This window comes from Solea solea, chromosome 15 (assembly GCF_958295425.1).
Source record: "Solea solea chromosome 15, fSolSol10.1, whole genome shotgun sequence".
NCBI classification, from domain to species: Eukaryota; Metazoa; Chordata; class Actinopteri; order Pleuronectiformes; family Soleidae; genus Solea; species Solea solea.
In genome coordinates this window covers 14292762-14320427 of record NC_081148.1, presented here as the reverse complement: position 1 = coordinate 14320427, position 27666 = coordinate 14292762, and the positions used below count along the sequence as shown (strand labels likewise).

The 27666-nt window shown below is 42.6% G+C and overlaps 2 protein-coding genes across 2 annotated transcripts; one reads left to right on the top strand and one right to left on the bottom strand.

Moving 5' to 3' along the window:
- Nucleotides 1-463: 463 nt before the first annotated feature.
- Nucleotides 464-16285, bottom strand: nid1a (nidogen 1a). The gene is made up of 20 exons (XM_058652074.1): nucleotides 15980-16285; nucleotides 13943-14233; nucleotides 13634-13860; nucleotides 12472-12776; nucleotides 12221-12361; nucleotides 11488-11739; nucleotides 10992-11192; nucleotides 10629-10862; nucleotides 10318-10455; nucleotides 9313-9441; nucleotides 9060-9203; nucleotides 7031-7150; nucleotides 5910-6137; nucleotides 5635-5807; nucleotides 4315-4441; nucleotides 4014-4185; nucleotides 3134-3291; nucleotides 2926-3049; nucleotides 2158-2270; nucleotides 464-1074 (listed from the first exon to the last, which is right to left on the bottom strand). The coding sequence occupies exons 1-20, from the start codon at nucleotides 16181-16183 to the stop codon at nucleotides 944-946; spliced, it is 3612 nt and encodes a 1203-aa protein (XP_058508057.1). The 5' UTR covers nucleotides 16184-16285; the 3' UTR covers nucleotides 464-943.
- A 5315-nt stretch (nucleotides 16286-21600) lies between these two features.
- Nucleotides 21601-27303, top strand: gpr137ba (G protein-coupled receptor 137Ba). Its single transcript, XM_058651240.1, has 7 exons — nucleotides 21601-22430; nucleotides 24652-24701; nucleotides 24802-25024; nucleotides 25424-25570; nucleotides 25700-25828; nucleotides 26040-26161; nucleotides 26509-27303. The coding sequence occupies exons 1-7, from the start codon at nucleotides 22044-22046 to the stop codon at nucleotides 26621-26623; spliced, it is 1173 nt and encodes a 390-aa protein (XP_058507223.1). The 5' UTR covers nucleotides 21601-22043; the 3' UTR covers nucleotides 26624-27303.
- The last annotated feature ends 363 nt before the right edge of the window (nucleotides 27304-27666 follow it).

Here is a 27666-nt window from a genome sequence, read left to right as displayed (position 1 = left end):
CTAATCTAATCTTTACACATTCAAACATCAACACATACAGTATCATTTGTTTCTAAGCAAATTGTATTGTATTGTATATTAATGCAGGTCAGTATGTTACAGCTTCATGTGGTTTTGTCTGGTGATTGTGTGTCCTGACCTCCATTTGTTTACATCTTTCCACAAGACCATAATGTGAACTAGTTTGGCAAATTGTTGATTGTTAAAGCCATTGCCAACAGTAACTTGTTGTTTGTTTGTTTTTTTTTACTTTGCAACACTAGATTTGAGTGTTTGACACTTCTTCATTGTTTTTCTTTAGTTTTTTTTATTAATAATGTGTCATTAAAGGTCACACAAATTTTGTTATTCTACATTTTAACTTTTAACCAGCTGGTACACTGACAGCTCCTGACATGCATATGTAATACCCTCGAGTAAACACAAGGTGTCTCTACCATTGTACCAAATCCACAGACAGACATGTTAGAAAAATGTTTATTCTTCTGTTTCTCAGCATGTGAACTCATCCCACCAACTTGCACAGACATTTCAGTCTTACTCCACACAAATACTTCCATGAGACAACTTCTGGGATAATCCAAACATGCCACAGTGTAACACAGCTGACATGAGATGACGTCACGCGCTGCTGTGATGAATTTCACATTAAATTATTTATCCCTTGAGCTTTATTCTCAGTTCATGTGCACTCAGGAAATAAGTCATAACATAAAAAGTGTTTATATTTACAATTTTGAAAGGCCAATGTGTTTTATTAAGGCAATGGGAAATGTAAAAAAAAAAAAAAATGTAAATAAGCATAACACTGAGAAATAAAAGGCACAGCAAGTTTACCTCGCTTTACAGTGGCTTTTTTCAGCAGCTATAGTTTAGTAATGCTGACTGGCTCCTAATTTTGTGGTCAAACATCCAAACAGTGTCATCGTTCAGCTGCCTCACGTCAGTACCCGCCGTCTCTCTCCACACAGCTCACACCCACTGCGTTACTGGGACACTTGCAGGAGCGGCCGCCTGGTGTTGCTAAACAGAGGTGAGTGCAGCCGCCATTGTTCGCAGCACAGTAGTTTTGTCCTGGTGGAGGAAGTAAATACACAAGCTCGTTAAAAGCAGGGAAAATAAATCACGAGGTGCAGCAAGAAGCAGCAGGAAAAAAGCTCCTTCACTATTTGTTTAACAGATACAGGCATATTGAAAAGAAACATCTGGTAAAAACTCCAGATGTTGGAGACCCCTCTCCACATTCCCTGGCTTCATACACGCAGCCTTATCAAGAGGGGAGGATGAGGCCTGGTGCTGCAGAGTAACATCAGTCTTCCTTTCACCAAATAATAAATACTAGCTGCAGAATTCCTCCTGGTACTTTCAGGTGGAGGAGCGAGGCTGCCATTTTTCAGCTTTGCACGCTGCTCTCAAAATGCTTCAAGGAGGGCACAGAGGTCACGGAACTGGGCCGTTAGTTCACAAGCAGTGAAGAGAATGAATTATAAGCCAGATTCAAAGGTAGCCCCCAAGTGGACACGGGTCAAGCCTTTTCTAAGAATGGCTCTTTAGTGGTTCTGCACATCAGTGTCAGATGTAATACTTCAAAAGCTTGTAAAGGTCTTAAAAGTCCTGTGTGTATTGACAGAAATTGACAATACGAGCCACAAGTGTGTTTGTATAAGCGATTAATTGCACATAAAGCGTCTCCTGCACTCACACATACAGTATACGTCACTTTAACACTGAACAGTGAACAGGCCTGCTTGGTGCTGGAGGGAGCTATGGGAGATTAGCTGGGACTGTTGGTAAAGGGGAAGTCTCGGAAGTTCAACATCTGTCAACTGCTGACGCACTCAAAGTGAAAGCAACACTTGACACGGCTCCATTTTGAAGTAATGAGAGGCATTTGAGTTGCCGTCTCCCCATGAACGTGTGAGTCCACTGTTAAATAAGCCTTTTATATGTCCTTTAGGCAAGGGTCTTGCTTTGCGAAGGGTTGCACATTCTTTTTGCATCTTGAAGTATGAGCTTACTTTGCAAATGGAGTAAAACAACATCATTTCTTGTATGCAAAAGCTGCCATAGTTCTGCAGCATCAATATTAGATATTACTTAAACTTTAGACAAAGGTGAATGTGTGGTCCTGCTACAGCCGCATAACTGGTTTAATACCTGAAGGACACTGGGCATAGGCTGTGGTGATCCCATACAACTTGGTCCGCTTCTGCGGCTGGAACTCATCTGACTCCTTGGCAGCATAGCGATCGACTGCAACCACGGCGTTCCTGTTGTAAACACAGTCAGCACAAGTGTTAGGAAGTCCAGGACTATCCCAGCTTGAGAAATGTCTGCATCCTGCCTCCCCGTGCTTTGTATAAAGCATGTCAAGAATGAGTAAGGGGTAGGCCAACTGGCATAGTTTGCTGTAAACTGTCGAGGTGTGGGACCTCCCCCACCACCACCTCTCAACCTTCTCCAGTCAGCCTACAGCCCTGGTGAGATCACAGAGAGGCCCTGGGCAGGTCACTCAAAGACGCTGAGGCTGAGAAATTGCAAGCAGCTGCCACTTTTTAAGATGCCTCCTCACCCCACCTACACACACACACACACACACACACACACAGTTGCCCCAACCCCCACTTTTTTGCAGTGGCTAACATACACATACAGACTCAGGGAAGAGTCAGCGTCTGGGAGAACATCAAGGGCTCTTGCTTGAAGTGAGGGGAGCTTTTTGACCTCTGACCCACCCCCCTCCTTCAACCATCTTGACAGATCTGGATTCTTATATTGCAACAGAGCGTTAACGCCTTGATGATTTTTAAACATCAAATTCCACTGTGCATCCAGGCTGTAGCGAGTAACATCTTTACAGCTACATGTTTATGTAATAACCTCTTTAGTAGCACAGTATGTTTATGACAACGGAATAAATCAGACCTCCTCCAGTCAGTGTAGTAGATGTTCTTGCCAAAAGCAGTCATTCCAAAGGGATACTGAAGTCCCTCCATTATCTTCCTGCGGTCACCGCGATCTGGATGCATGCACTCCATTTTATGTGTGCCTACGGGCAAGAGATCAGACTTAATACTAATCACGAGGCAGACATCATTTCACAGATGAGTCATCTGTCTGAAGTCTACAGCACCTGCATCTGCCCAACAAAGCAGAGAGCTCTGAGAGTCATAAGTTAGTCCGTTTGGCAGACCGAGGTCATCCTTCACCAGAACTCTTCTGTTGGAGCCATCCATGTATGAGGTCTCAATCTTGGGGGCGTCGCGGTTCCAGTCGGACCAGTATAGATTACTGTCATGAGGACAAATGTGGAATCAGTTCACAAACAACAAGTTTAAATTTAGATTTAACATATAGATTTAAATGTATCTTTCAGTCACAGAAATTTAAATCACTGGTATATTATGAATGTAATGGTATACATTCTGTATAAGCCACAGCCAGTAACTCGTTAGCCTCAGATAACATACAGATTGGGAATGGGAAAGAAAGGAGTGTGGATATGTCAAAAGTTTCTGAGATCCCCTTATTGTTGCCTCAAATCCTCACTTGTTAACATATTCCAGCTTTCTGAGAAATTATCTGCTTTGGGCTCAACTAATGTGCCTTATTCTTCTGTATAAACTAAAAAAGAAAATCAAGATCTCATGACTCTATGCACGATCACTACTTGGATTTCAGTGATGCAGAGATGTTTCTGCAGAGGTTACTATAAGTATTTAGGGATGAATTATAGAATTTAGCAGAGACTGTGCATTGAGGCATGCATCAGTTCTCTGGTGAAATTTAAAGGTGTTTTTCATCGCTAGGCCACTTTGCATCGCTCGTGGCAACAGTTAAGGAGCTGGCTTATACAGTATTTTAGTTGACGTTGTAAATGATGCATTCTGGGCAAAAGCATTTAATTAGAATGTGGAACCATTCCCATTTTTGAATATATGATTTAAATTTCCTTCAAACAGCAAATCTTAACTTGAATCCAGTCAATAACAAATTGGAAAAGTTTTACTGACCCATTGGGAGGGTCGGTAATAATAGAACGAGGGTTGACGAGGTCAGAGTTGATTAAGACGCGACGCTGAGACCCATCCAAGGAGGCAACCTCGATGTGATCCCTCACCGAATCTGTCCAGAACATAGTTCGGCCCAAGTAATCGATGGCGATACCCTCGGGGCTGTCCAAATCTGTTAAGAGGATAAAATGTCTCCATCAGTTTATTTCTTTTGTCTTTATCTAACATTCTCCTGCGTCATAAACGGCTGAAAAAGACAGAATGCCAGTGGAGTGACAGAAGAGTGAGGAGTGAGGCTAACCTGATCTAATGACATTAACAGGATCTCCACCCTGGATGTTGGCCTTGCTGATTGAAGGTGATGTGATTTCCGTCCAGTAGACCATTTTTTCCACACAGTCGTAGGCCACGCCAATGATTACCTTCCCCTGCAGAAGGGTCAACAACCAATCTTTGAAGTGCACTTCGTTCAAACAACAGTGTTTAGGGATAAAAAAACACGAGACATTAACGTCGAGACATAAATCTAAACAAACAGAGCCGCATACTCAGCATGAGCGCGGCGGCCAGACTTTGGGCCAGCTGGTTTGGAAATCAGCGTAACAAGAAATACAGCTTGTGATTCCAAAGATGTCTGACTGATGTTAGCAATTAGTGTGAATGTCACCATGTGCCTCCAATAAAGTGCAAGCCTCAGACGCTCGGAGCTAATTGTTGGAATTGCAGAGTTAGAATGCAAACATTAGATCCAGCGTAGAACCGGGCTGTTGAGTATAAGATAAAATGTCCTCAGTGTGGTCAGGAGAGCTGAGCTCTTAGAGGCAGTTGTCCGTCAGTGAATAAATCATTGTTTTTTATATCATAGTCATGTCATAACACACATTTTAACTGCAGACCTTTTCATAAACAGAAAGGCAGTAACTCTCTGAGATAATGTTTATATTAACAAACTGTAGTAGTCAACATTTTTTGGCCTTATTGAGCAATAATTGCACAATAAACTCTCCACATAATGTAAATGAAGTGATCTGAGAGAGAGAGATTTCTGTTTCTCCTTGAGGCTGTTTTTACGTACTTGGGGAAGTCAGTCTGGCCAGTGAGAAGAAAGACTTACACCAATCAAAGTGTGTTTCAGAGAGAGAGAGAGAGAGAGAGGGGACTCATATTAGCTGTTATATTAAAGGAATACTTCACCGATTTGCATTTAGCTTTGTATTAAAAATTGTGCTTCCCAACCTCAGTTTCCCCTGAGTCGAGACATATCTTCATTCTTCATTCAGGTTGGGAAGCACAATTTTTCAAAAATACTAACCCTAAATGCAAATCAGTGAAGTATTACTTTAAGCAGCTGCATATACAGGAAAGGCCACTTTTCAAGCATTAGAAATAACTGCCAACCCTGCAAAGCAACCTCAAAAAAAATATATAATTGGAAGAGTTTGTCAGAGATGAGCTCCTGTTGCATATGAAGTGTGTTCCTGTCCATGTTCATTTTGTGGGAGGGGCTCAGAAGATGAAAAAAAGATGTTTTTCAAAGTCCAAACCACAGACAAAAATGAATCCCTCAAACTGCTTATCGAGTTCTCTTATTAAAGACAAAAATAAATGGCAAAAAACTTACAGGGAGATGAAGGACGGTTTTGGCATCGTCACTTTTCATATCGTAACTGTCCAGCGGGACGTGCTCTATCCTGCCGCTCTGTGCAAACAAGAGGTGAGTTCCTGAAGGCAGGGGGTGGACATCGGGTCGAGGGGTGGGTCCGATAGGTGGTGTCACACCACCGTGGTCGATACCTTATTGTGACAAAAAAAACAAAACAAGAAGAAATATCCAGTTAAGGTTTTTCAGATTTTTGTGTCCTGTTGTTCTTAAGTATAATGTGACGATGTACTCACACAGTGGCGTGCTGCCAGGTCCGGAACGCGTCCCAGGGATTTCCTGTCCATTTCGGTCCACACACCAGCAATGTCCCGTGCTGTCATGGCACTGCATCGGTTCAAAGGCACCGTTCTCGTCACATGTAGGGACATACTGTCCGACTGGAGGACGAGGACCACGTGGACCATACTCTGTGGCGCCCAAGAGATTTTCTCTTTGGGTCTCGCATTTTGTTTTTGTCCTGCCTGAGAAGAGAAATTAAAAACAGAATATACCATTAAGACCACAGAAACCTATTCATTCAGCTCATTTATATTTCATTTTGTCCTCAGCAAAACAAAAAACAAAAACTCCCACATCCCTTATACCTTAAGGTATGACAAATTCTTTCAGCTATCCAGCAGAAAATGAAAAACAGGTTCCAACTGGCTCTCTGACAGGGAACTCATTTCCAAGTGAAATAAACAATGCAGTGAGCGGTGCCGCGAATGAAAATGATCCCTTTGCCGTTTTTCTAATATAGTGAGTACAAATACATTCGAAAAGAACACACTCAGTGGCCATTACACCTGTTCAACTACTTCTTAGCACAAGTATCTGATCAGCCAATACTTTTGGACATGAAGACGTGGTCAAGGTGACCTGCTGAAGTTCAAACTGAACATCAGAATGGAGAACTTGGAGCATGGTGCCACATGGGCTGCTCTGACAATCTACTGGGATTTTCACATGCAACCATACAGGGTCCAAGGCTGATGCGTGAGGTCGGAGGTCAGAGGAGAATGTTCCAGACTGGTTTCTTTAAATAATAGAAAAGCAACCCAAATAAGCACTTGCTACAACCAAGGTATGCAGAAGACCATCTCTGAACACACAACATGTCGAAGCATGAAGCACATGGGCTACAGCAGCAGAAAACCACACCAGGTGCCATTTTATTAGGCGTCCTGTTTACCTAATATCTTGGCCGGTGAGCGCATGTCACCATATCATGTTGTTAAATACATTAATATTACCTGAGTGAGCTCCGATGACACATAACCAAAATAAACTTCCAACACCACAGAGTGAATATTGCATAACTGAATATAAAACAATGCAGGTGTAGAGTGTCGGGTTTGCTTGGCACCAGACTTACCTGGAGAGCAGGACAAGCCGTCACCGTAGTAACCTGGCCTGCACTGGCAGGTAAATGATCCCTCGGTGTTGTAACATACAGCATCCCGATGGCACCTGCCTTGTTGGCACTCATCTATGTCTTCAGAGGGGAGAAAAGAGGGTACGTGAGGGTAAGAGGACTCATTAGTGACTTATAATATATTTTCCAAGCGTCCAATCTATTGTTTTCTTTTATGTCGGCTGTGTACAGTGTGATCTGGGCCTCAGAGAGCAGAACATTTGGCAAAGACGAGGAAAGAATGGAATCTTATGGCGCAAACCTCCCCGACCTCCACATAAGAACCGTCCATCTGCTTTTCATGTTTAACTGCTCAAACAGCACACACGTGTTATGTAACCCGTCTCACCTCCCCCGCACCGAGCAGATGTTTTAATAATTACAGCGTCCACATGTTTACTTGTGTTGGAGCACGACACAGGTAATTTGTCCTTTTTACACACTTGACTAGAATGTTACAAACAAACGTGCGACTTTGGATCAAATCGAACCACCTAGGCAGCTACTAGTTTCAGCAGATTCTTGTTTTTGCTCACATGATAATAAACCCCTTGTGTAACAAAGGATGCTCTGACACCGAAGATTCAAGAGAAATGTAAATAACATTTTTGTTGCCTGAAGCTACAAAACTCCAATCGTTGGCAGAATGATGTCCTTGTCGGCTTATGTTTCCCCCAAAACAACAAAAAAATATTTCTGTCTAACAACTTTCAAATCTCACATTATGGAGCCTGGAGTGTATGACATGAATAGCAACACGTATTTAATTAATGCTGTTAACATATAACAAATTACGGAAGCACATTGCATTCATTTGGGGGGGAAAAAAACTCTGGTTTTTCTGAGTAATTAATTTTTAGTTTTTTTCTGTTTTTTTGAGTTATTTTTTTCTGTTTATTGTGCTAATTCCCCCCCCTTAGTTTTTCTGGGTAATTTTTAGATAAAAAACCTCCAGCCTGCAAGTGACTCCCACATTATCAGCAGTCTCCTGATCGTCTCTTGAGTCACCACGTAGCCAGCCTGAATGCATTTCATATGCATCACCTTGTACACATGGAGCATGCCATATCTGTCCAACTGATCCTGGAGAAACATTGCTTTGTCTAACAGATCTGACAGAATGAGCTTTCCTTCTGAACAACCGCAAAGTCCTCAAGTGCCTGCGTAAAGTCGACAAACTGATGGTAATACCATCGATGTGACTTAAGGACAGGACTATCTCCCAGTGTCTTGAACCCAGATCAAAGTAAAACTTGATTAAACTAAACAAGCCGTCCATGTTGTTATAAATCGAACTCTCAATAAAGGAATGATTGCGTCTTTTGTTTCAAATGCTCTCTAAACTCAGAAGAAAAATATTCAGTAAATCAGAAAAAAATGACTCTGAAAAACCAACCATGAAAAAAATGACTGAGACAAAAACTGACCGAAAAATAAATTACTAATTATATATAATTAATTTTTTTTCAAGTGAATGCAATGCGCTTCTGTAACAAATGACTCCCTTTAATCTGTTTGAAAAACATTACATTTGACTCTGTTAATTCTGAAATTGAATCATAACATCAACTAAATAATAATTCTATTACTCAAGATTCAGTCTTACATCTCACAATCATTCCCTTTACTTAATATTCATTCAGATTCAGTTCCTTCTTTAACACTACTCTCATTCCTTGTGCATCAGTCAGGCCAAGCTGCTGCTTGATGAATTGCACATCATGTCATTTAAGACAAGAATGTATTAAATGAGCTATATTTAGATTAAACTGTACAAAAGTACAACATGAGATTATCACAGTGAAGAAGTGAAAACTAAAATAGTTTTAAATATCTCTGAACAACCACATGAATTGTCCTTTAAATCTAATATCATGACAAAAACAGACACACTAAGGCCTCAGAAATGTGTATAATACACTTCAAGTGATTTAATAAGTTGCAATAACTGCTAACAATGTTGTATGTATTTAAAGTGTCCGTGCGGTACCTTGACAGACTCGTCCGTCTCCTATGAAGCCCGGCAGACACGAGCAAATGAAGGACGAGCCTCCTGTGTAGCTGCACTGAGCTCGCTCGGGACTGTCACAGGTGTGGGTGCCTTCTTCACAGGCATCGACGGGTCGGTTCACCTCTGAAGAGAAGAGTGGGGAAAGTGGGAAAGTTGTGTAGTGGGAAAGTTGTGTAAACTGTCTTAATGCATTTGATTTAGCTGTACTTGGCTGCACACAAACACCACTTACCAACGCAGGTCTGTCCATCCCGAGCAAACTGATATCCATCTTCACATTCGCAGCGGAAGGTCCCGGGCTGGTTGTTGCAGATAGCATGGAAGCCACAGGTCTGAGGGGCCTCTCTGCACTCATCGACGTCTGATAAAGGACACAAGAGTCAACTCTCATATTCTATAAACTGCCACATATGGCCGACATTTGAGTTCGGGACTCTGGAGTCACATCAGTGTCCTTCGTTATCACATGTTTAGACATCAGACAACAGAGGTTAATTAGAATTCTTAATTACAAAGGTTTGAAGATAGCGTCTGTCTGAAAGACTTCCTTCCTCTAGTTCTAGTGCATGTGACAAGGAGCTTCCTGTGTGGCCTCAAATGCAAAAGATCGCTGGTCCTATAGAATGTTGTCTGGGAATGAAGGCCAGGCTGGATATGTTAACCTTGTCTGGGAAAATGGGGCACTTTGTTTTCCATGTGGGAGTCCCTCCGCTAATTGGTAAGATTGCACAGTTCCCCAGGAAGGAAGGCTTTACAAAGTCTGAGTTAATTAAACAAGGGCTCTAAGCAGAGGTTGAAACATTCTGATTTATGTGAAAGGAGAAAATAGCTGAATGTAGAAAAACACAACTGTAATATATCTGTAATATATCTGCTTCTGGTCACTCTCTTCTATCTCTACCTCATCTTCCTCTTGTCCTTTCTCTCCCCCCTTTCTGTCAACCCACTTCTCCTCTGTCCCCCATTTTTCCTTTCACCCCAACCGGTCGAGGCAGGTCTTTGATTCTGGTCCTGTCAGAGTTTTTTTTTCTCTCCACTGATGCCTAGTGCTTGTGAATTGCTGGGTTTCTCTGCTCTCCATAATGTAAAATTGAATTGAAGTGAACTGAATTGAATCATGTTCCTATTCAGAGGAAAATAGACAATAATGTGTTCGCACCAGTGGGAATGACAGCTGGCATCGTCCAATAGACGCCTGGTTGCAGGTCAATTCGCAAATCTCCTGTATCATTCTTACCATAACATGAGCGGCCATCACCATTGAAGCCAGTAGCACACTCGCAGGTGAACTGGTTTCCCTCTCCAGGTCGGCAAGCGGCGTTGGTGTCACAGCCGTGTCTTCCTGTGAAACATGGGTTCTCCTCTGGCTGCCCTCCTGAGAAGTGAACATGTATGAAGATGTGTTGTTACTATCCCGCGGACTGATTTAGTAACAGCCCTAACTTCCCTGATTCAAACCATCATCAGGATGTTGTTTTAGGTTGCATTTCAGGAAGGAAGTGAGCTCAGACCAACACAGGAAGACAAGAATAATCTCCATGACCTCACCATTGACATCCCCGATTTTGTTGCTCATGGCGAACCGGATGAGCTCATTATTATGGTCATACATGACAAAGATCTGGTCCACGCTGAGCATCTGGGTGGGCTTCATGTTTCCTAAAGATCCGTCATGCTGGCAGCTCTGGAAGCTGATGGTCTGACGCCACTGATACGTCCTGGTGTCAGCGGTACCATCGGGCAAGGTCACAATGTAGTTCCGGGTGGAGGAGGAGGTGATCACTGCAAGGTAAAAAAACAAGCAAATGGTGATTTCTCAGTTCATAGAGGGTTTTGTTATGATTTCAAAAGCTGAAAGGAAACCTTAGACATTTACGTTAAAACAGATTCTTTGTTCATGCTGTAGCTTACAGTTGTTGCTGTACTGGTAGATCTCAGAGTAAGGCTCGACCTGCACGGTGGATCCTTGAGGCACCTCGGGGACCCGGCCTTCCAGGCTGGTGCTCACGACCAGGTGGTCATGCTCGTCGATACCTTTGAACTCCTGTCTGATGGTCAGCTTCTCATTCCCTGGCAGAAAGGTCACCTCAGCCTGCCGTGTGAACTCCCCCCCTTCAGAGGATGAAGAAGAGGTTAACTTTAAGACCCTGGCCCTGGATGAACTTTGGCTTACCGCCATCTGTCTGAGCTGAGGTAATGTGAGGGGAATTCAGCTGGAAAGAGCGAGTAAAACTGCAGCTGTATGGCAAAGTGAGCTGGACAAAAATGCAGCCTGTTCAGTGTTGACTCACCATCTACATTTATATCTGTGCTGTCTGTGCTAGTAGCAACGCTGACGTTTTTTAAACTGCATGAAAAGCTAGTGACTGTTAGATTAGTAGGTGCTGCTAAAAACATTTCCCCTCACCAACATGACTGAAGCCATTCTTGAAGCCAGGCTGCTCCAGAGCAAACGCCCACCCGATCGCACCGCCGATGGATGACAGCGGCTGCAGCGAGGGCCCGACGTTCTGCGGGATGTCACTGATGGCGACGTACGATCGGCCATCATTTGCAACAACATATGAGTGGAGATCGTTGCTGCTGAACTCCACTGATGAAGGAGAGCTGCCCACATACACTCTTCCATGCAGTTTACCATTCATCCTCTGTGGCTTTCCTGCAAGAAATTAACCCAGACCATCAAAGTTAATCACAGAGAAGAACAACCACTGTGCACAGGGCTTTACTCGGAGGCTTTTGTAACCATCTGCTCAAATTAAATTCAGACATCTGAGTTGTGAGGAGACTTGTGGAACCGGCTGAGTAACAGATGCTTTCCGAAACACATCCATGTTTGCCAATTACTAAGAATTCATGAAAATAAACAGATTCTGGACGTAAAAGTCTCATTTGTTATACGGCACGTATTACTCATAACATTTACAAAACAAAGCTGTTTTGGGATGTCAGATATTGATGTCAATTGTTTTTCTTCTTTAAATTAGTGACCACTGAAATTAGTGCTGGAATTGCTGGAGTGACTGAGTCCTTTACGGTTACTATAAAAGTGTTCCATTCATAGCTCAGATTTGAAACACCTAAACTTAAAGAAAATAACAATTTTAAACTCCAGAGTAAAAGGTGATCTTTAAGTGTACCCTCTGCCACACACTGTATCCCGTTCCCGTAGAAGCCAGGCTTGCAGGCGCAGCAGTATCCGCTGGAGAAGTCGTTGCAGTCAGCAAACTGGGAACACTTGTTTCTGTTGTTTGCACATGTCCCGAAGTTGTACGAGAACACTGAAAACATGGAAAAGAAAGACGGCAGATTAAATAACTATAATCTTTTTTTTTTATTATTCTGTTCATTAAACAGAATTAAAAAGAGCAATTTTATAGCGTGAACTCACCATCTACATTTATATCTGTGTCTTCCACCACCACCACTTCCGGGTTGCCTGGTTGAAGTGGCTGGTACTGAACGGGATGGACTACAATCTGCCCTCCTTCTGGTTCATAAGGTGGATACTCTTCCACCTGACCATTAGTATGCACAAGCCTCCTTTCTTCAATAGCATCGGTGGGATCGACATAGACTTCAGGAGGTGTGGCCTCAGTGGGCAGGTCAGTGACCTCACCGGGAGCCACGTTGGTAAAAAAGGGAGAGGTACCGATCTCGTACACCCACACACCACGCAGGCCAGAGTTGGTTTCCCTATAAGAACGAGGGTTAAAAAGTGTTATGCATAAAATGTCCAAGATGTGCCATCCAAGACTAAGGAAACATGTTCATTTGAGATACTGCCCTCACTGAAAACAAATGGTAACATTTGGGTTTTCTTCTGGTTCCCACAGTCCAAAAATATGCAGATTTGGGGATAAGGATAATTGAAGACTCTAAATTGACTGTAGGTGTGAGTGTGAGAGTGGATGGTTATTTTGTCTCCATGAGTCCCTGTGATGGACTGATGACCTGTCCCTGTATTTTACCCCCATATCAGCTGGGATTGTCACCAGCGTCAGTCGTGACCCTCATGTCGAGGATGGGAGATGGATGGATGTTTAAAGTATGTTGAATTATTGCTTTCCACTCTCTATTATTTTACTGAAAATAATTCAGGATTTCTTTATTTCTAAAACCCCAAAAAGCAACCAAAACACAGAGTGAGGATGCAGTCAGTGCCCAGTCACAGTACAAGAGCACAAGCGTGTCAACTAATGTTATGAGCCGGTCGAGCTCCGCTGGGGAAGTTCAGGAGCCTGAGCATCAGCCCTCGTTAGTGGGATTGTGGGTAAAATAGTTTTAGAAAAATGACAGAAATAATGTGACATTCTAAAAAAATGCTGCTGATGTTTTATTGCCTGTAGAGTGCTGACACTACGTCAAACATGCTGTTAAACGGAGTAATGATGATCACGATTCTAATCAGTTTGTTTAACATTAAGGGTGTGCTGCTGGTTACTCTAACGTCGTTCATTCCCTCCTTTTAAAGACGCTTCTTTCAGCAGAGTCTTACATGCTGTTCTTTAAAGTCAAGTAACAGGTGTTGTTGTGCTGACTGGGCGACTTACTCTGCTAATGTCCTGACAGATGCCTCGTCATCCCTAGTGGTGCGGTAGTATGGTCCCTGAGTGTTAAACAGAAAAACTTTCACGACGCCTTTACTAAAGCCAGCGTGCATGGTCACACTGCCATCTTGTGCAGGTGAGGTGGAAGACTGGATCCCATCCCTTGGATATAGGACTATTGCATACGAGGCCCTCTCCAGAGATGCAATAACCAGCTGGAAGGTGTTTCTCTGTGTTGAACAAAAAATAAATAAATAAGAGTAAATTGCCAGTTTCTCCAAAAATCACCTCAATAACAATGAGGATGCTCACCTTCTTGTCTTGGGTTTGAGGTTCGTGCGTGGCAACATCAACCCAGGTGATGACCACAGCATGGGTGGGGTCAACTTCATCGTCATCGGGGAAGCCTCTGTTGATTTGCTCCGCTGCCCGATGCAGAACTTCAGGGCTGGAGTCCTGGCGGAAGAAAACCTTCCCCGCACCATCACTTGTGTCCAGGTCTCCTTGCAGAGCTGCAATCATGCCAAACTTTGAGGGCATTTTGCCAAGATATGTCGACTCGCTCGTCGGCTCTGCTGTGGCAACAAATCCATTGGTGTTGATCTGAAATGAAAAACTCAAGTTGGTGATGGTGCAGCGAGAAGTGGAAGCCTGTAACAGTGGATGTTATGGCACGACTGACCAGTCTGACCCACTTTTGGTTTTATTTTAGACTCATTAGCGTAACAATCTAATGAACAAACAAGACACCGTTTAACACACATTTCACACACTCAAAGGTCTAATGCAATAATGCGAGGCTCGTAAAAGAAAAGAAAAAAGCTGGGTTCATGTCAAAAACACACACTCTGCACATGGGGCTCCTCCACTTCCTGAGCAGAGGAAAACAAGAGCACTATTCCTGGCTGGTATTCCACTGTTTCCTGTCCCTGCCCCTGACGAACAGCCCTGGAGAACCCAAAGATTATGCACTAATCGTCATTACAGAGACTTCCTGCCAAAATGGAAGATAGGGCTGGGAAAAGGATCAGTGATTCTGATCGCACTGACACAAAGATCATTACTGTTAGTACATACCTCAACGTACCACATACTCTCAGACAATAAAACCCCCTAATGACGAAGAGAAGAGGGTTTGTTTTTTTTAGGTTTGGTGTGAAAAGCATTACTGTTCCCCTGCAGGGCAGGAAGAGTTCAGAGGAGACTCTCACATGAGTAATAACAAAAATCTTTTTGCTATCTTGTCCGCAGCAGGGGGAAAAAAATCTGTGTTGCTTTTGTAAAAATAACTTTGAGATACTAAGCAGTGACGAAACCCTCTTGACCAATTCTTACAACGTAAAGTATCTCAACCTAAGGCTCATGTGTTAATTACTACAACTTCTTGCCTCTGCACATCTCCTAAAGGCGATCAAGTCCCTGTGTCACAGCTCCATGAATGACAAAAACAAATCCCTGTTCATCAAACACAAGACTGTTAGACCACTGGAAAAGAAAATGTTTGACATACTGAAACAATTACTAGAAAGACAACTCAATCTATATAGGTGGTCATTTTGTTTTTGGTTCGTCGACCATTTTCTTTTTTCAGTGAACCTTCAGAATATTAAATAAAAACAAAACTTTGAAGAAAGCCAGTGTCCTGCCTTTGATGTGCATAATAATTACTCTTATTATCCACATGCGGCACAATTGAAAGAGAGATGCAGCACTTGGAAAAGAAGAATCACTAGGATAAAGGGCTGTTTGTTTGTCCAGCACAATGGTGCAGCTTTCAGCTAAATCTTCCTATTGCCCATTTCCCCCTGCTCCAAGTGGAAACTGCAAGCAACAAATAATACTAATAAAAATAAAGGGTTAGGGTTATGTAGTCTGCAAATGAAGTTCATTTGCATTCTGCATTTCAGTTTGATACTGTACCATAAAGTGGTTTAACTTATATGTTTCTAATGAGCATCTCTCATCCACCACACTGCTGTAATGTGACATAAATGTTGTGGGATGGATTACAAAATAAGACTCTTCCAATACTTTGGTCCCTAGTCTCAACAGTAGAACGATAACCTGGGGGGAAAGTTGTAAGAATGCGTGGACACGATAAAGCGAGATAGAGCCCTCCTCTGTGATAAGTGAGTCAATATGTTGTGAGTGCTACAGTCTGCCCCCAGATATGTGCAGCGATTTCCAGGCATTGTTAAATGTTGCAAGCGCTGACCTCTTCTTTCGCGTACAGGCTTTCTGGGGAATGCGCAATTGCGCAAGATCTATGGACTATCCGCAGTGACCAGTCAATCCCACGCGTTTGTCTTAAAATACAAAGAAAGTGCGCCAAGTAGTGGGTCAACTTACAAAGATGCTGTCGAAAGTGCCATCATAAAACAACACTGGCTTGTCCAGTCCAAGTCGGTGCGTCTGGTCATTCCCCGGCTCCAGTGACTGGTCTCTTGCGCTCGGTCCGTAGGGGAAAAGCTCTCCCCTCGTTATGCTCTGCACCGAGGCCACAAATCCCAGAAAACTCACACAGGCGAGCCATCCTCGCTCCTGCCAGCCCATTGTTCTTGTTTCAGCGTCAGTCGAGCGGTCCTGTGGCTCGTCCCAGACAGGTTAGAGGAGAGTGACGCACAGGATCCACACAGGAAAGTCCAGGCAGAGTTTTGGAAGACGTGGGGCGGAGTTGAGTTGAGGGGGCGCAGAGAGTTGCTTTCATAAACCATCAGCGCTTGGGGGGAGAGAAATTAGAGGTCGCCTACACTTTTCTCCGTATGCTTGTCCTAAAACAAATTCCTGGCTCGATATGGATGAGACTGTGGGCTCAGTTTGGCACCAGATTGTGCGCTTTTTGCAAAGACTGTATGATAAGAGATGAGGAGCAACAGTGAGGACACTCAGGGGCACATCCTGCCAGTAGTCCTCATGGAAACACAAAACCTGGTCCCCATGAGGCAGAACTGGTTAAGCTTAGGGCTAAGATTTGAATTATGGTTAGGGTTAGGCTTTCATTAGTCATGGTCAGTCTTGTATAAAGTATCTTGAAGTGATACTTGAGTAAATATCTCACCAGAAAATGACTTTGGCAGAAGATGAAGTCACTTTTTTATAATATTACTTAAGTAAAAGTCTTCAAGTGTATGACATTTGCTCTACTTAAGCATCAAAAGTCATTTTCCGATATAAAATGTTAAACGTTTTAGATATAAAAGTATTAAAAATGTGAGGATTGAGTCATAGTGGATCATTGGAAGGGCGAGTTGTGTCCTTGAGCAAGACACTTAACCCCATGTTGACGTTGGGGTTAAGTAACGATGAAAACAGTGAAGCAGCTCATCAAGACTATTCGTTGGTACAATGAATAACAAAGATATTTAGAGGAAATGTAGTGGAGTGAAAGTAAAAGTTGCAAAAAAATATAAATAACAAAGAAAGTACAGATGTGTGAAATCTGTACACAACTTAAGTACTGTAACAAAGTATTTGTACTTGGTTAAGGTTGGAGACAGCACTGTGCAGTGTCTCCTGTCTCTGTGTGTGTGAGGTCTGAGGCACTTCAGAGGGACAACACCACTGCCCTGGCAGGTTTGGAAACAGGCCAAGGTCCCATCAGAGCATAGACATCACAGCATGGACCAGTTACCAGCAACAGAGCCTCACGGCGGGTTTGATTAAAACATTATGTAAAAGGACAGCATCACGGAGCACTGTACCGTACACTAATCACTTGAGGCATGTCGCCGTGGCTATCAGAGTCCACTCCAGCTGGAATAATGAGGGACATGCTGAGGGTAACACGCTATCACCGGGAGCTGCTCCACGGTCAGTCAGACGTCCAAACTCTTTGGGTCAGTTATCAACTGTCGGCCACATGATTGTTCTAGTCTTGAGTGTAATGGTACTAAGAGTCCATACTGTCCTCTTGACCAACAGTTTGAGCCATAAGATTTTATTTTGAAATGAAAACAAGACTCAACATTATAGAGAGAAGAACAAGCAGGTGATATATGAAGTACACTTTGAAAAGCCAGTAACAGACCAACCCAATACAACATTAAAAGTTGATGAGATAGACAAACAAATTGTTTGTGACACCAATTTCACACACCAACGGTCAAACATCCGGTCAAATCTTAGGTTGGATTTTGTGATAAAGGCTCCTACAGTGAGTAGATACTGAGGGATTTTAATGGATCACACAGACCATAGATTTGGAACCACTTAAGAGGAGCTGTGATCCAAAGACCTCTTGCACCACCCTCAGGCCAAAAACCACCTCTTCTTTTTTTAATCCAAGACATAACAACCAGATTGCTCTGGAATTTACACATTGATGCATCCAAGGGGAGAAATTCTTGTGATTGTAGCCGCTCTAATAACAAGACCCTAAAGACTCCGGGTTTTAACTCCAATAGTAGTGTGATGTAATAGGAATTTCAGCCTCCACTAAAGCAAATAACACAAATATAAAAACGCAGCTGCAATAAACACACAAAAAGTGAATTCTGTGGATTTTTTTATACAGTGTCTCGGGAAGGGCTGAAACAATTACTCAATTAATTGATTATTAATCGATTACTTCATTGATCGTCAACTATTTTGATAAGCGATCGGTTTGAGGGTTTTTTCCATTATCAAAACAAGATGATTTTCAGTTTCTTAAATGTGAATTTGTTCTGGTTTCTTTGCTCCACGTGACAAAGAAGTCATTCAAAGTGAATCGTTTTGGTTTGTGGACAAAACAAGACAATTTAAGAACATCATCATTTCCAGGTTTGAGAAGCATTTTCTGACATTTTATGGACCATCACCAACAAAATCCCTCAAGGTTTACTAAAGTTGGAAAAATGGAAGTTCTTATCCAACTGAACTGACATCATGGAATTGGAATCAATGACGGAAGATGAGCAACAACAGAGCAAAAACCATGTTGAGTTTCAGCATGACAAACAACATTTCTTAACGCGTAGGATTGTCTGACGAGAATGGATTTTTGCTGAAGCTGCAGATGGTATTATCAGAAACACAGGCTGCTGCTGCTGCTGCTGCTGCTGCTGCTGCTGGAGAAAGTTTTCTTGGCACATTTTCAGCTCCTTCATAACAAACGTGGTTTGAATGCTTCTCACTCTGAGGATACGCGCCCCTTTATAGCCACATTAAACAGTTTCCAAAATCTACAGCCAGGATAACAAATGTTTCCTAACTGGTGTAGTGAGTTCAGTGCACTGTAGTGACCTCCACTCACCAGATGTGAATCCAATGTAAAACTTTTTTATTTTTTAGCAGATTGACAGCATGAATGTGCAGCTGACGAAGCTGCAGCACAGATGATGAAAAACTCCAAAGGAAAGTTTCCATAGTTCTGTGGCATCTATACCATGAACAAGTGAAAGCAGGTTCCAGTGTAAATGGAGGCTGTGTACAGTTATTACAATGGTGTTCCTAATTAAGTGCACATTAGTGTACTCTCAACCTCCCTTCCTACTTCCTACAGTGTCTCGATGTTGATACGGTGCCACCCTGTGGTTATTTTGTGAACTTTGCATTGTGGTTTCTGAACATGTTTTCAGAGTTAAATACAAGTTGTTATACAGTTTGTACAATTGTACTGTAGATGCACAGTATATTTTTATTTTATTAAAATAACAAAATATGTCCTAAATGTTTGTCTATTGGGACAGAAAACATTATGTGTGAGACTAAAGTGAGTGAATCCAGTCACATGACTGTTAATATTTATACATACATATAATGGAGATGTTATATTTACCGTGGGGCCACAGATGCATTGTGCACTGTGATGCACTGTGACTGTCTGTCTGTGTGTTTTTGTTCTCGAAAATCTAACTGAACTGCTACGTATTTCATCACCACACTGTTGTTGTTCGTGTTCATTTGAATTTTAATGTAAAAGGGCCAGGAAAAGTGAAGGAAAAAAGCTAAAAAAGGACTTTATTAGGTGTCCTGTGTAACTCGTAAATGAGTTTCAATGAGTATTTTCCTTCCTCGTGTCTCCATGCTGAAAATAAATTTTTTGAATGGCATCTTTTGCTGGGTTTTTATGACACCTTTTTGAATCTTGTACCTGGCAAATACTCAAAACTAACACTAATAAAAACTAAACTAAAAGTAAGCATTTACCAAAATAAAAGTAATAAAAAACTAAACTAAATAAAAAGGCAAAACTAAATAAAACCTTGCTCTTTACACGTCTACATGGCTAAATGCTGCCGTGTGATTGGCTGATATTTGTGTTAACACACATACCTAATAGAGTGGCCAGTGAGTGTATTTGGTGTGATGATTATGTGCTGGTGTTCATTTTTATTGTGCTTAAAAAGATCTTTAGAAAGTGGCGTGTGTTATGCAGGAGGGAAGTTCTGTGGCTGACAGCTTCCTGTTTGGTGCTTGGACGGCTGCAGCGTCTCGGTGTGAGGAGAGATAAATGAATCCCACTGGTCAAAGGTGAACTACAGTGACCTCCATTCTTGGCCTTCCTCATGTTCACATGCCCCAATGCTGTGAAACAAACCTCACTGAGGTTAGTGGATGGTTCTGTTTTTTTTGTAAACCAATCCTGAAGAACTCTTTCTTTGAATTCAAGGGGAACTCCTGTGATTTTGCACTCCCAGATCAGATCAGTTTACAGAGATGTTTTCTGTAGCAACACACAATCCTTTCGGCTTAGTCGTGAGAATTCAATTTCTGATTGAAAAGCCAGCATTAAAAAAACATAAGACAGGGGTTGAAAGCTGAAAGACAGACGTTGGGCAGAGAAGGACTAATGATGTCATCAGTCAGATAAAAATCATAAGTACAGTTTTTGAAGCTTGACTTTTAGTGAGAAAAGCACAGGTGACTCTGTTCAGTTCATGTGTGACAAATTTATGCAGCTTAATGGAACTCAGCCACCATTAATGTGATAATCTAGACCTGTGTTTTTCCTACACTACAGTGACCACAGAGGTCATTCTCTGGTACAACAGCCTGACTGTGCTATGATCTTTTCAAATGTGTCACTTGCTAAAAAGTAAAGTAATCCTGCACATTAGGGTCACAGGGTCACGTTAGCCCAATCCCAGCTGACATAGGACGAAAATTACTGTGGATTATCAAAAGTGTCTCGGTGTCCAATTAATCTGCGCATGTTTTTGGACAGTGGGAGGAAACTGGAGTATCCACAGAGAACATGTAACTCATGCTATCCCCTGGGTGTTTTTGCTCCAAGGCCATGGTTCTCAAACTGTGGTAATGATACGCAAGCTTTCTCTGGTGGTACTTGGAGAAAAATCCGAAATAATACTGCCTTAACTTTAGATAACAAGGTTTTTGTGATCGAGTGGAGTGGAGTTGAGGATTTTTAAATAATAATTAGAGTCACCTTATCTCCGGCTTCGGCTAATTTCACTACACCAGGGTCTGAAGTGTATGTGAGGAGGAAGAGATTGACCAGAGGACAAATGACCTTATTGGGAATAAATCTGCCTTAAGTGAAAATTCTGTAGAATGACTTTCCTCGGCCTAATGGTGCTACTTTGAGAGCTCAATATTTTCTTAAGTGGTAATTGATATAAAAAGTCTGAGAACCACTGCTCTGAGGCAAGAGTGCTATAGCCACGACTGCACCGTGTGGAGTATTCAAAAGTAAGTCAGGCAGGTGAGTCTGTGCGTCGTTGTCAGATCGAACCTATCCGTCCATCTTCTACCCCTTTATCCTCCACATGGGGGTCGCTGGTGCCAATCCCAGCTGACATAGGGCAAAAGGCGGGGGACTCCCTGGACAGGTCACCCAGTCCATCACAGGGACACAAGGACACAACCATCCACTCTCGCACCTAAGAGTGTCCAATTTGCTTAATCCCCAAATCTGCATGATTTTGGACTGTATGAGGAAACCTGAAAGTCTGGAGAAACCCCCACAGATCAAATGAATAATGTGTCACGTAGAACAAAAATAAATAAATGAATATCATCATTACCATCTAACAGCTCTGAGCTGCTCTCTCGGGATCACCAGCATTGGTGGGAAGCCCCATGACAGGGTTAAAGGTACAGTTCTGTGCGTCAGCTGATGCGTAGTGAGTGTTGGAGGGGGCGGGAGGAGCTCAGCTCCCGGCTGCAGACTTCACCAACCCTCCTGCCGCCTTCTGCCTCCTCCTGCCCCGCTGCTGCTGCTGCTGCCGCCGCCTCTGACAGACAGAGTTCAGGCTTCATTCTCCACCGTCTGCAGGAAGTCCGCCTCGTTCCACTACTCTACTCCCTCCTCCTGACGACTTTTTCCGGCGCTTTTTTGCACATCACGCCTCCCGTGAGAGACGTCCGCGGTGAGTGTGTGTGTGTGTGTGTGTGTGTGAAGCTCCCCTGAAGCTCCGCGAGTCTCTCGGCCCCCCTCCTCCTGCTCCCTTTGGCCGGGACAGAGCAGGTCATGGAGGCCCTGGTGCTGGAGGAGAAGAAGGACTCGTCCCCCACGGACAGGTTCCTGCCTCTGCCCACCCTGAGCCCGGCCGTGCCTCCATACGTCACCCTGGGCCTGACGGTGGTTTACACCGTCTTCTACTCCCTCCTCTTCATCTTCATCTACGTCCAGCTGTGGCTCATCTTGCGGTACCGACACAAGCGCCTGAGCTACCAGACCGTGTTCCTGTTCCTGTGCCTGCTGTGGTCGGCGCTGCGCACCGTGCTCTTCTCCTTCTACTTCAACAACTTTGTCACGGCCAACACTCTGCGGCCTTTCCCCTTCTGGCTGCTCTACTGCTTCCCTGTCTGCCTCCAGTTCTTCACTCTCAGCCTCATGAACCTTTACTTTGCTCAGGTGAGTTCACGCACCTGTCACTCAGTTGTCGTCACGTGCTCAAGTATCCCTTTAAGGCACTTAAAGGGATACATATGGAGGATGGATGATGGATGATGATGATGATGATGGAGTGTGAAAGAAATTGGAAAATACTCACATTTAAGAAGCTGAAAAATCTTAAAAAAAAATTATTATAATTATTATTATCAAAATAGTTGACAACGAATTTAAAAATCGATTAATAATCGATGAATGTGTGCATGGATATCACAAAACTATGCGATTAAATGAATAGATACTTACATACTTGGTGTTATTGAGTTCAACGTTAACATAGACCCTGACCGTGAGTAACATATGTAAAACACTGAATGTGAAAAATGAAATGCATTATTACCATAACAACAACAACAACAACAACATGGTTTTATTTAAAGGTGCTATATGTAAGAACAGGCGTGTCATCAGAGGAAACATGAAATACTGGCTTCACTGATAACAATGATGTCACCTGTGTACTCACACACACACACACACACACACACACTTGTTTGTTGTTGTATCTAGGGGAGGACACATCGTAGACATAATGCATTCCCCTGGCAACCAAAAATGTATACAAAAAAAATCATTTATCCACAAAGTGACCAACAAACATTTAATCCACCACTGCAGCAAAGAGCAGTTTTTACTGTCTTGTCATTTACACACTTGTCTCTTATTCCCTTTTCTTGTTTTATAACCACCTCTTACTCCATACTGTTTTTATTACTTTCTGTATGTCTCCTATTAAGATTTAATGTTTTCATGCTGGTGAGCCAAAGGCAAATTTCCACCTTGGTGGACAATAAAGTTCTTTCTATTCTATTCTATTCTATTCTATCCCCCTATACTCACCTTAACCCTAACCAGAACCAATTCTACCCCTAACCCTAACTCTAAAACCATGTCTTAAACTCTGAAAAAGCCCTAAAACTGTGACAAAATGTCTCCACAAAGACAGCTTTTTGCATTTTTTTGGACTTCACAAAGATATAAAAGCAAGTACACACACACACATACACTCACATTCCTGGCCTGCAAACTGTGTTCATGTTTTGTTTAGTTCCGCTTCACCTCCCGTCCAATAACTCGTAGCACTTCAACACACCTGGTGCCAGCAGAGCGAGGAGAGTGCCGTTAGCTGCTAAGTGTTTTCATTTACTGGACAACACTGAACCTAAGAAGCAGAACCTGCAGTGGAGAGCGCCCACGTTGACGAGGAAGACGACACGACTGATACCAAGCAGTGTAGAGTCGAGCCGAACATACTACAAGTATAATCACATTAAAAAAATAGGAATAATTCCAAATCTTTAATATGTAATATAGGTAAGAGCTGCTTTATAGAGGCCAACATTTGGCCAAAAATCAAACATAAAAAACCAAGATTAATTTCCTTCATGTTCAATTGCACATATCACATATCACAAACTTGTCCATGGGTTGCTCGCAGTGCGTCGGGCATAATTTGATTGTTATGTTTCTGGTGAGTTGTTATCAGTTTTAACATTTAATCGGTAGACAGGATATTCACGACTGATATCTTACTAGTCAGATATCTGCAATTCAGTTTTTACTGGTCAGAATGATGTCTCTTGTGGATTAGAGATGTCTACAATGACAAACCCCTTACACATGAATGACAAAAGTGACATCATTCTCCCTATCCTATGTCTGTATTTATTATTTTTGCCATGCATTTTTTTGTGGAACCTATTACTACATATCTACATTATTCTTTTAACGTTCATACTACTTTGTAAAGCTGAGGCAACTCTGAGCACAAAGAGTTCCATTGCTGGTAATGGTGTTGCATTGTTTTGGAGCACGTGAAAATAAATCAAATATTGACTCTTATGCAGAAGTGTGACATGGTGTCGTGCAGTGAATCTGTCCTTCACCTGCTCCTTATATCAGACTGTAACGTCTGTGGCTGCGACTGCACCTGAAGCTTGTTTTTAGCTGAATCCTCTGGTGCTGATTGAAGTCACAGTTAACCGAGAGTAACATGTCTGTGTGTGTGTGTGCGCGTGCTAAGCCACTCTTGGGTCATGTTCAAAACTCAGCTGTTTTCTGCAAGGTTCCTGTTTCAAAGCATTGTTTTACTTTCCCAGAAGAACAGAAAAACAGAAGTGAAATTGAGCTTCCAGTAAAGTGTAAAGTCATTTGCATGGTGCACTTTTTTTTATGTTCACAGGTTGTTTTCAAGGCAAAGTCAAAATATGCACCAGAGCTTTTAAGATACAGGTAAGACCTGTGACTTTTTTCTTTTGCTTGTGATTAGGATTTATTAGATTACATTTTCTATTAAGTGATATTCTTTCTTTCTTTCTTTGCTGACCCACAGGCTGCCATTGTATCTGCTCTTCCTCTTCATCAGCCTCGTGTTTTTAGTTGTGAACTTAGTGTGCGCCCTGCTGGCGAGGATGTCCACCACAGAAACGCACACCATTGTGCTCGTGAGGGTTGCAATCAATGACACACTTTTTGTCCTGTGTGCCGTCTCCCTCTCAGTGTGTCTGTACAAAATCGCTAAGATGTCTCTGGCCAACATTTACCTGGAATCCAAGGTGAGGAACAATACAAAACGAGAGAAACAAGACATAAAAGCAAACAAATGATCTATTAACACACAGGGAACGAGAAATCAGGAGTTGTTTAAAAACAGCAAGGGTGACTTTGAGTGACTTTGACAGCCGTTTTGTCACCGACATCGAGATGTATTACACGTTGCATGAAGCACCCTCGTGTGAAGATACACCTCTCCCTGTGATTTGTGTCTCGTACGCAGTGAGTGTTCCCTAGCAACCGTGTCGTGCTCGCGCCAAACAGGATGGTACTGTGCTGTGATGAAAGCCTTTAAGGACCGTTCAGTGTTCTCCCCATTATGTCACGTTGTTTTTTTGCACACATCAGTTAAATGTTAAATGAATCTTTGTCTCACAAATAAAATGACTGTAATTGTACAGGGGACATCGGTGTGCCAGGTGACGGTGATCTGTGCCATCGTCATCCTCCTCTATTCATCCAGAGCCTGCTACAACCTGGTGGTCCTGGGACTCTCTAACAAGAGCATAAACTCCTTTGACTATGACTGGTACAACGTTTCAGACCAGGTGAACCAGCAAAGACATCATCATACACACATCTACCTGTCCTGGGATTGTTCCCATTAAAGGAATGATGTGTCTTCCATATCAGGGTACAACTACACCCTAACGTGGTAATGTCTTTTTTCTTTTCAGGCAGATTTACAGTCGACTCTGGGCGACACTGGCTACGTCGTCTTCGGAGTGATCTTGTTCGTGTGGGAACTGCTCCCCACGTCTCTCGTGGTTTTCTTCTTCCGAGTGAGACATCCTAACCTCCACGGGGTGAGACGCCTTGATCTCAGTTTCAAGTGAAATACGGGACAGTTTTGTCTTTTAGAAAACGTTACGGGATTAGTCATACATGCTGTGTCACTTTGTTTGAAGGGGTTGTGAGGCAAATAGGTTGGGAACAGTACGCTGTTGCCTCCGCTTTGAATATAACAGACGTTTGTCTGAAATATAAAATCATTTGATATTGTTTTTGTTCCTGCAGAGTGGCTCTGGGCTTCCCGGTCACGTCTTCTCCTCTCGGGCTTATTTCTTTGATAACCCGCGGCGTTACGACAGCGACGATGACCTGGCGTGGAGCGTCATGCCTCAGAACATCCAAGCCAGGTGAATTCAACACCATCACTCTGTATGAGTTGGGGTAACGGACAGAGAAGTCCTTGTTTTTGTTTTTTTTTGTGTTTTATGATCATTAGCATCAATAATAGTAATGTTTCATCTCCTATTTTATTTGCCTCTTCTTTTTCGTCAGATAGCAGAGTTTAATTCAGTATTGACAAGAGCAGATTTGTGCATAACGTAGCGACTCATTTACTGCCATTTCTATTCTATACCACCGAATATACATTAATACACACATCAGTCTTAACTAATAGGTTGGAAGAGAAAATCCCTCCGGCTGGGAGCCATCACTGGTGTTATTGATGCTTGTTTATCTTGTATTTATTGCTCAGTCTGGCTGCTGACAACTATGAATGGGGGAGCCAAAGCAGCGGCATCAGTGCATACATCGGAGGGGATGACGCTCACCACCTCCCTCTTCCTCCGGAGGAGCTCAACCACTACTGATCAGGGTTCAGTGACTCCCACTAACCTTTGACCTTTGTATATTTTTGCACAGTCCTTCTTACTGACCGAAGCACACGGTGCTGAACTTTGCCCTCGACTTCATTCGTTCACGTCGATATGCTGTCTAGAGAAATTAGACGTTTTTCTTTGCCATTATATGAAGGTCCACTGAATGAAAAGGCAAGGATTTTGCACACTTTGTAGCACGTATTGTTTTGACCGCTCTTAAACCTTTTACTGTATAGTTTATACTGAATATTGTATTATATTTCCTGACCACTGCAATAGTGTACGTACTGTTATGCCGATGAACATGTTACTTTTTCATACAGACCGTTTAAATAGAATCATTGTAAATCATATTAAAAATATATTTAAATGCTTAAATGAAGAGTGAACTTTCTTTGAAAAGCTAGACTAGAACTATTACTACTCTTATCGACTACAGCTGGAGCTGCGGTTCGATCGCCATCCCTATGACATGTGTCATAACAAAAAGATAATCAGGATTGACATACATCTCATGTTTCCCCCATTTTATTGAGTTCTTTTCATTCCAAAAAGCACTAAATACAGCATGTACCAAAGTTTACCAAGTGGTTTTTCATTTATAAATACGGAGCATTCTCAGTGTGTATGTATGAGACTTTAAATACATTTAGAATTGCAGTTGCTTTAGAATTAGGATACGTTTTATGTGGACACCCCCCCAATTAGTGACCTCATTTAACCCATCCTTATTAAATCAGTAATGAACCTGGCAGAGGAGCAGTTGGCAGCACTTATCTGCACCTGGGGAGCAATGGGGGTGGGGTACCTTGCTCAGGGGCCCAATACCATTCAACCAAAAATGTTTTCCCTGAATGTAAACTATTACCAATAAACTATGTTTCTTGCATTTACCCATAAAGCATCCCTGCAGACAGCACATGTACTGTAGGGCTCCTGCAGAGGGCAGCATGGAGCAATGTAAGACACAAAACAGGAGGCAGCTGAAAACATCAACTCCATCACCCACAGGTCAGACAGATCCATGTAGGATT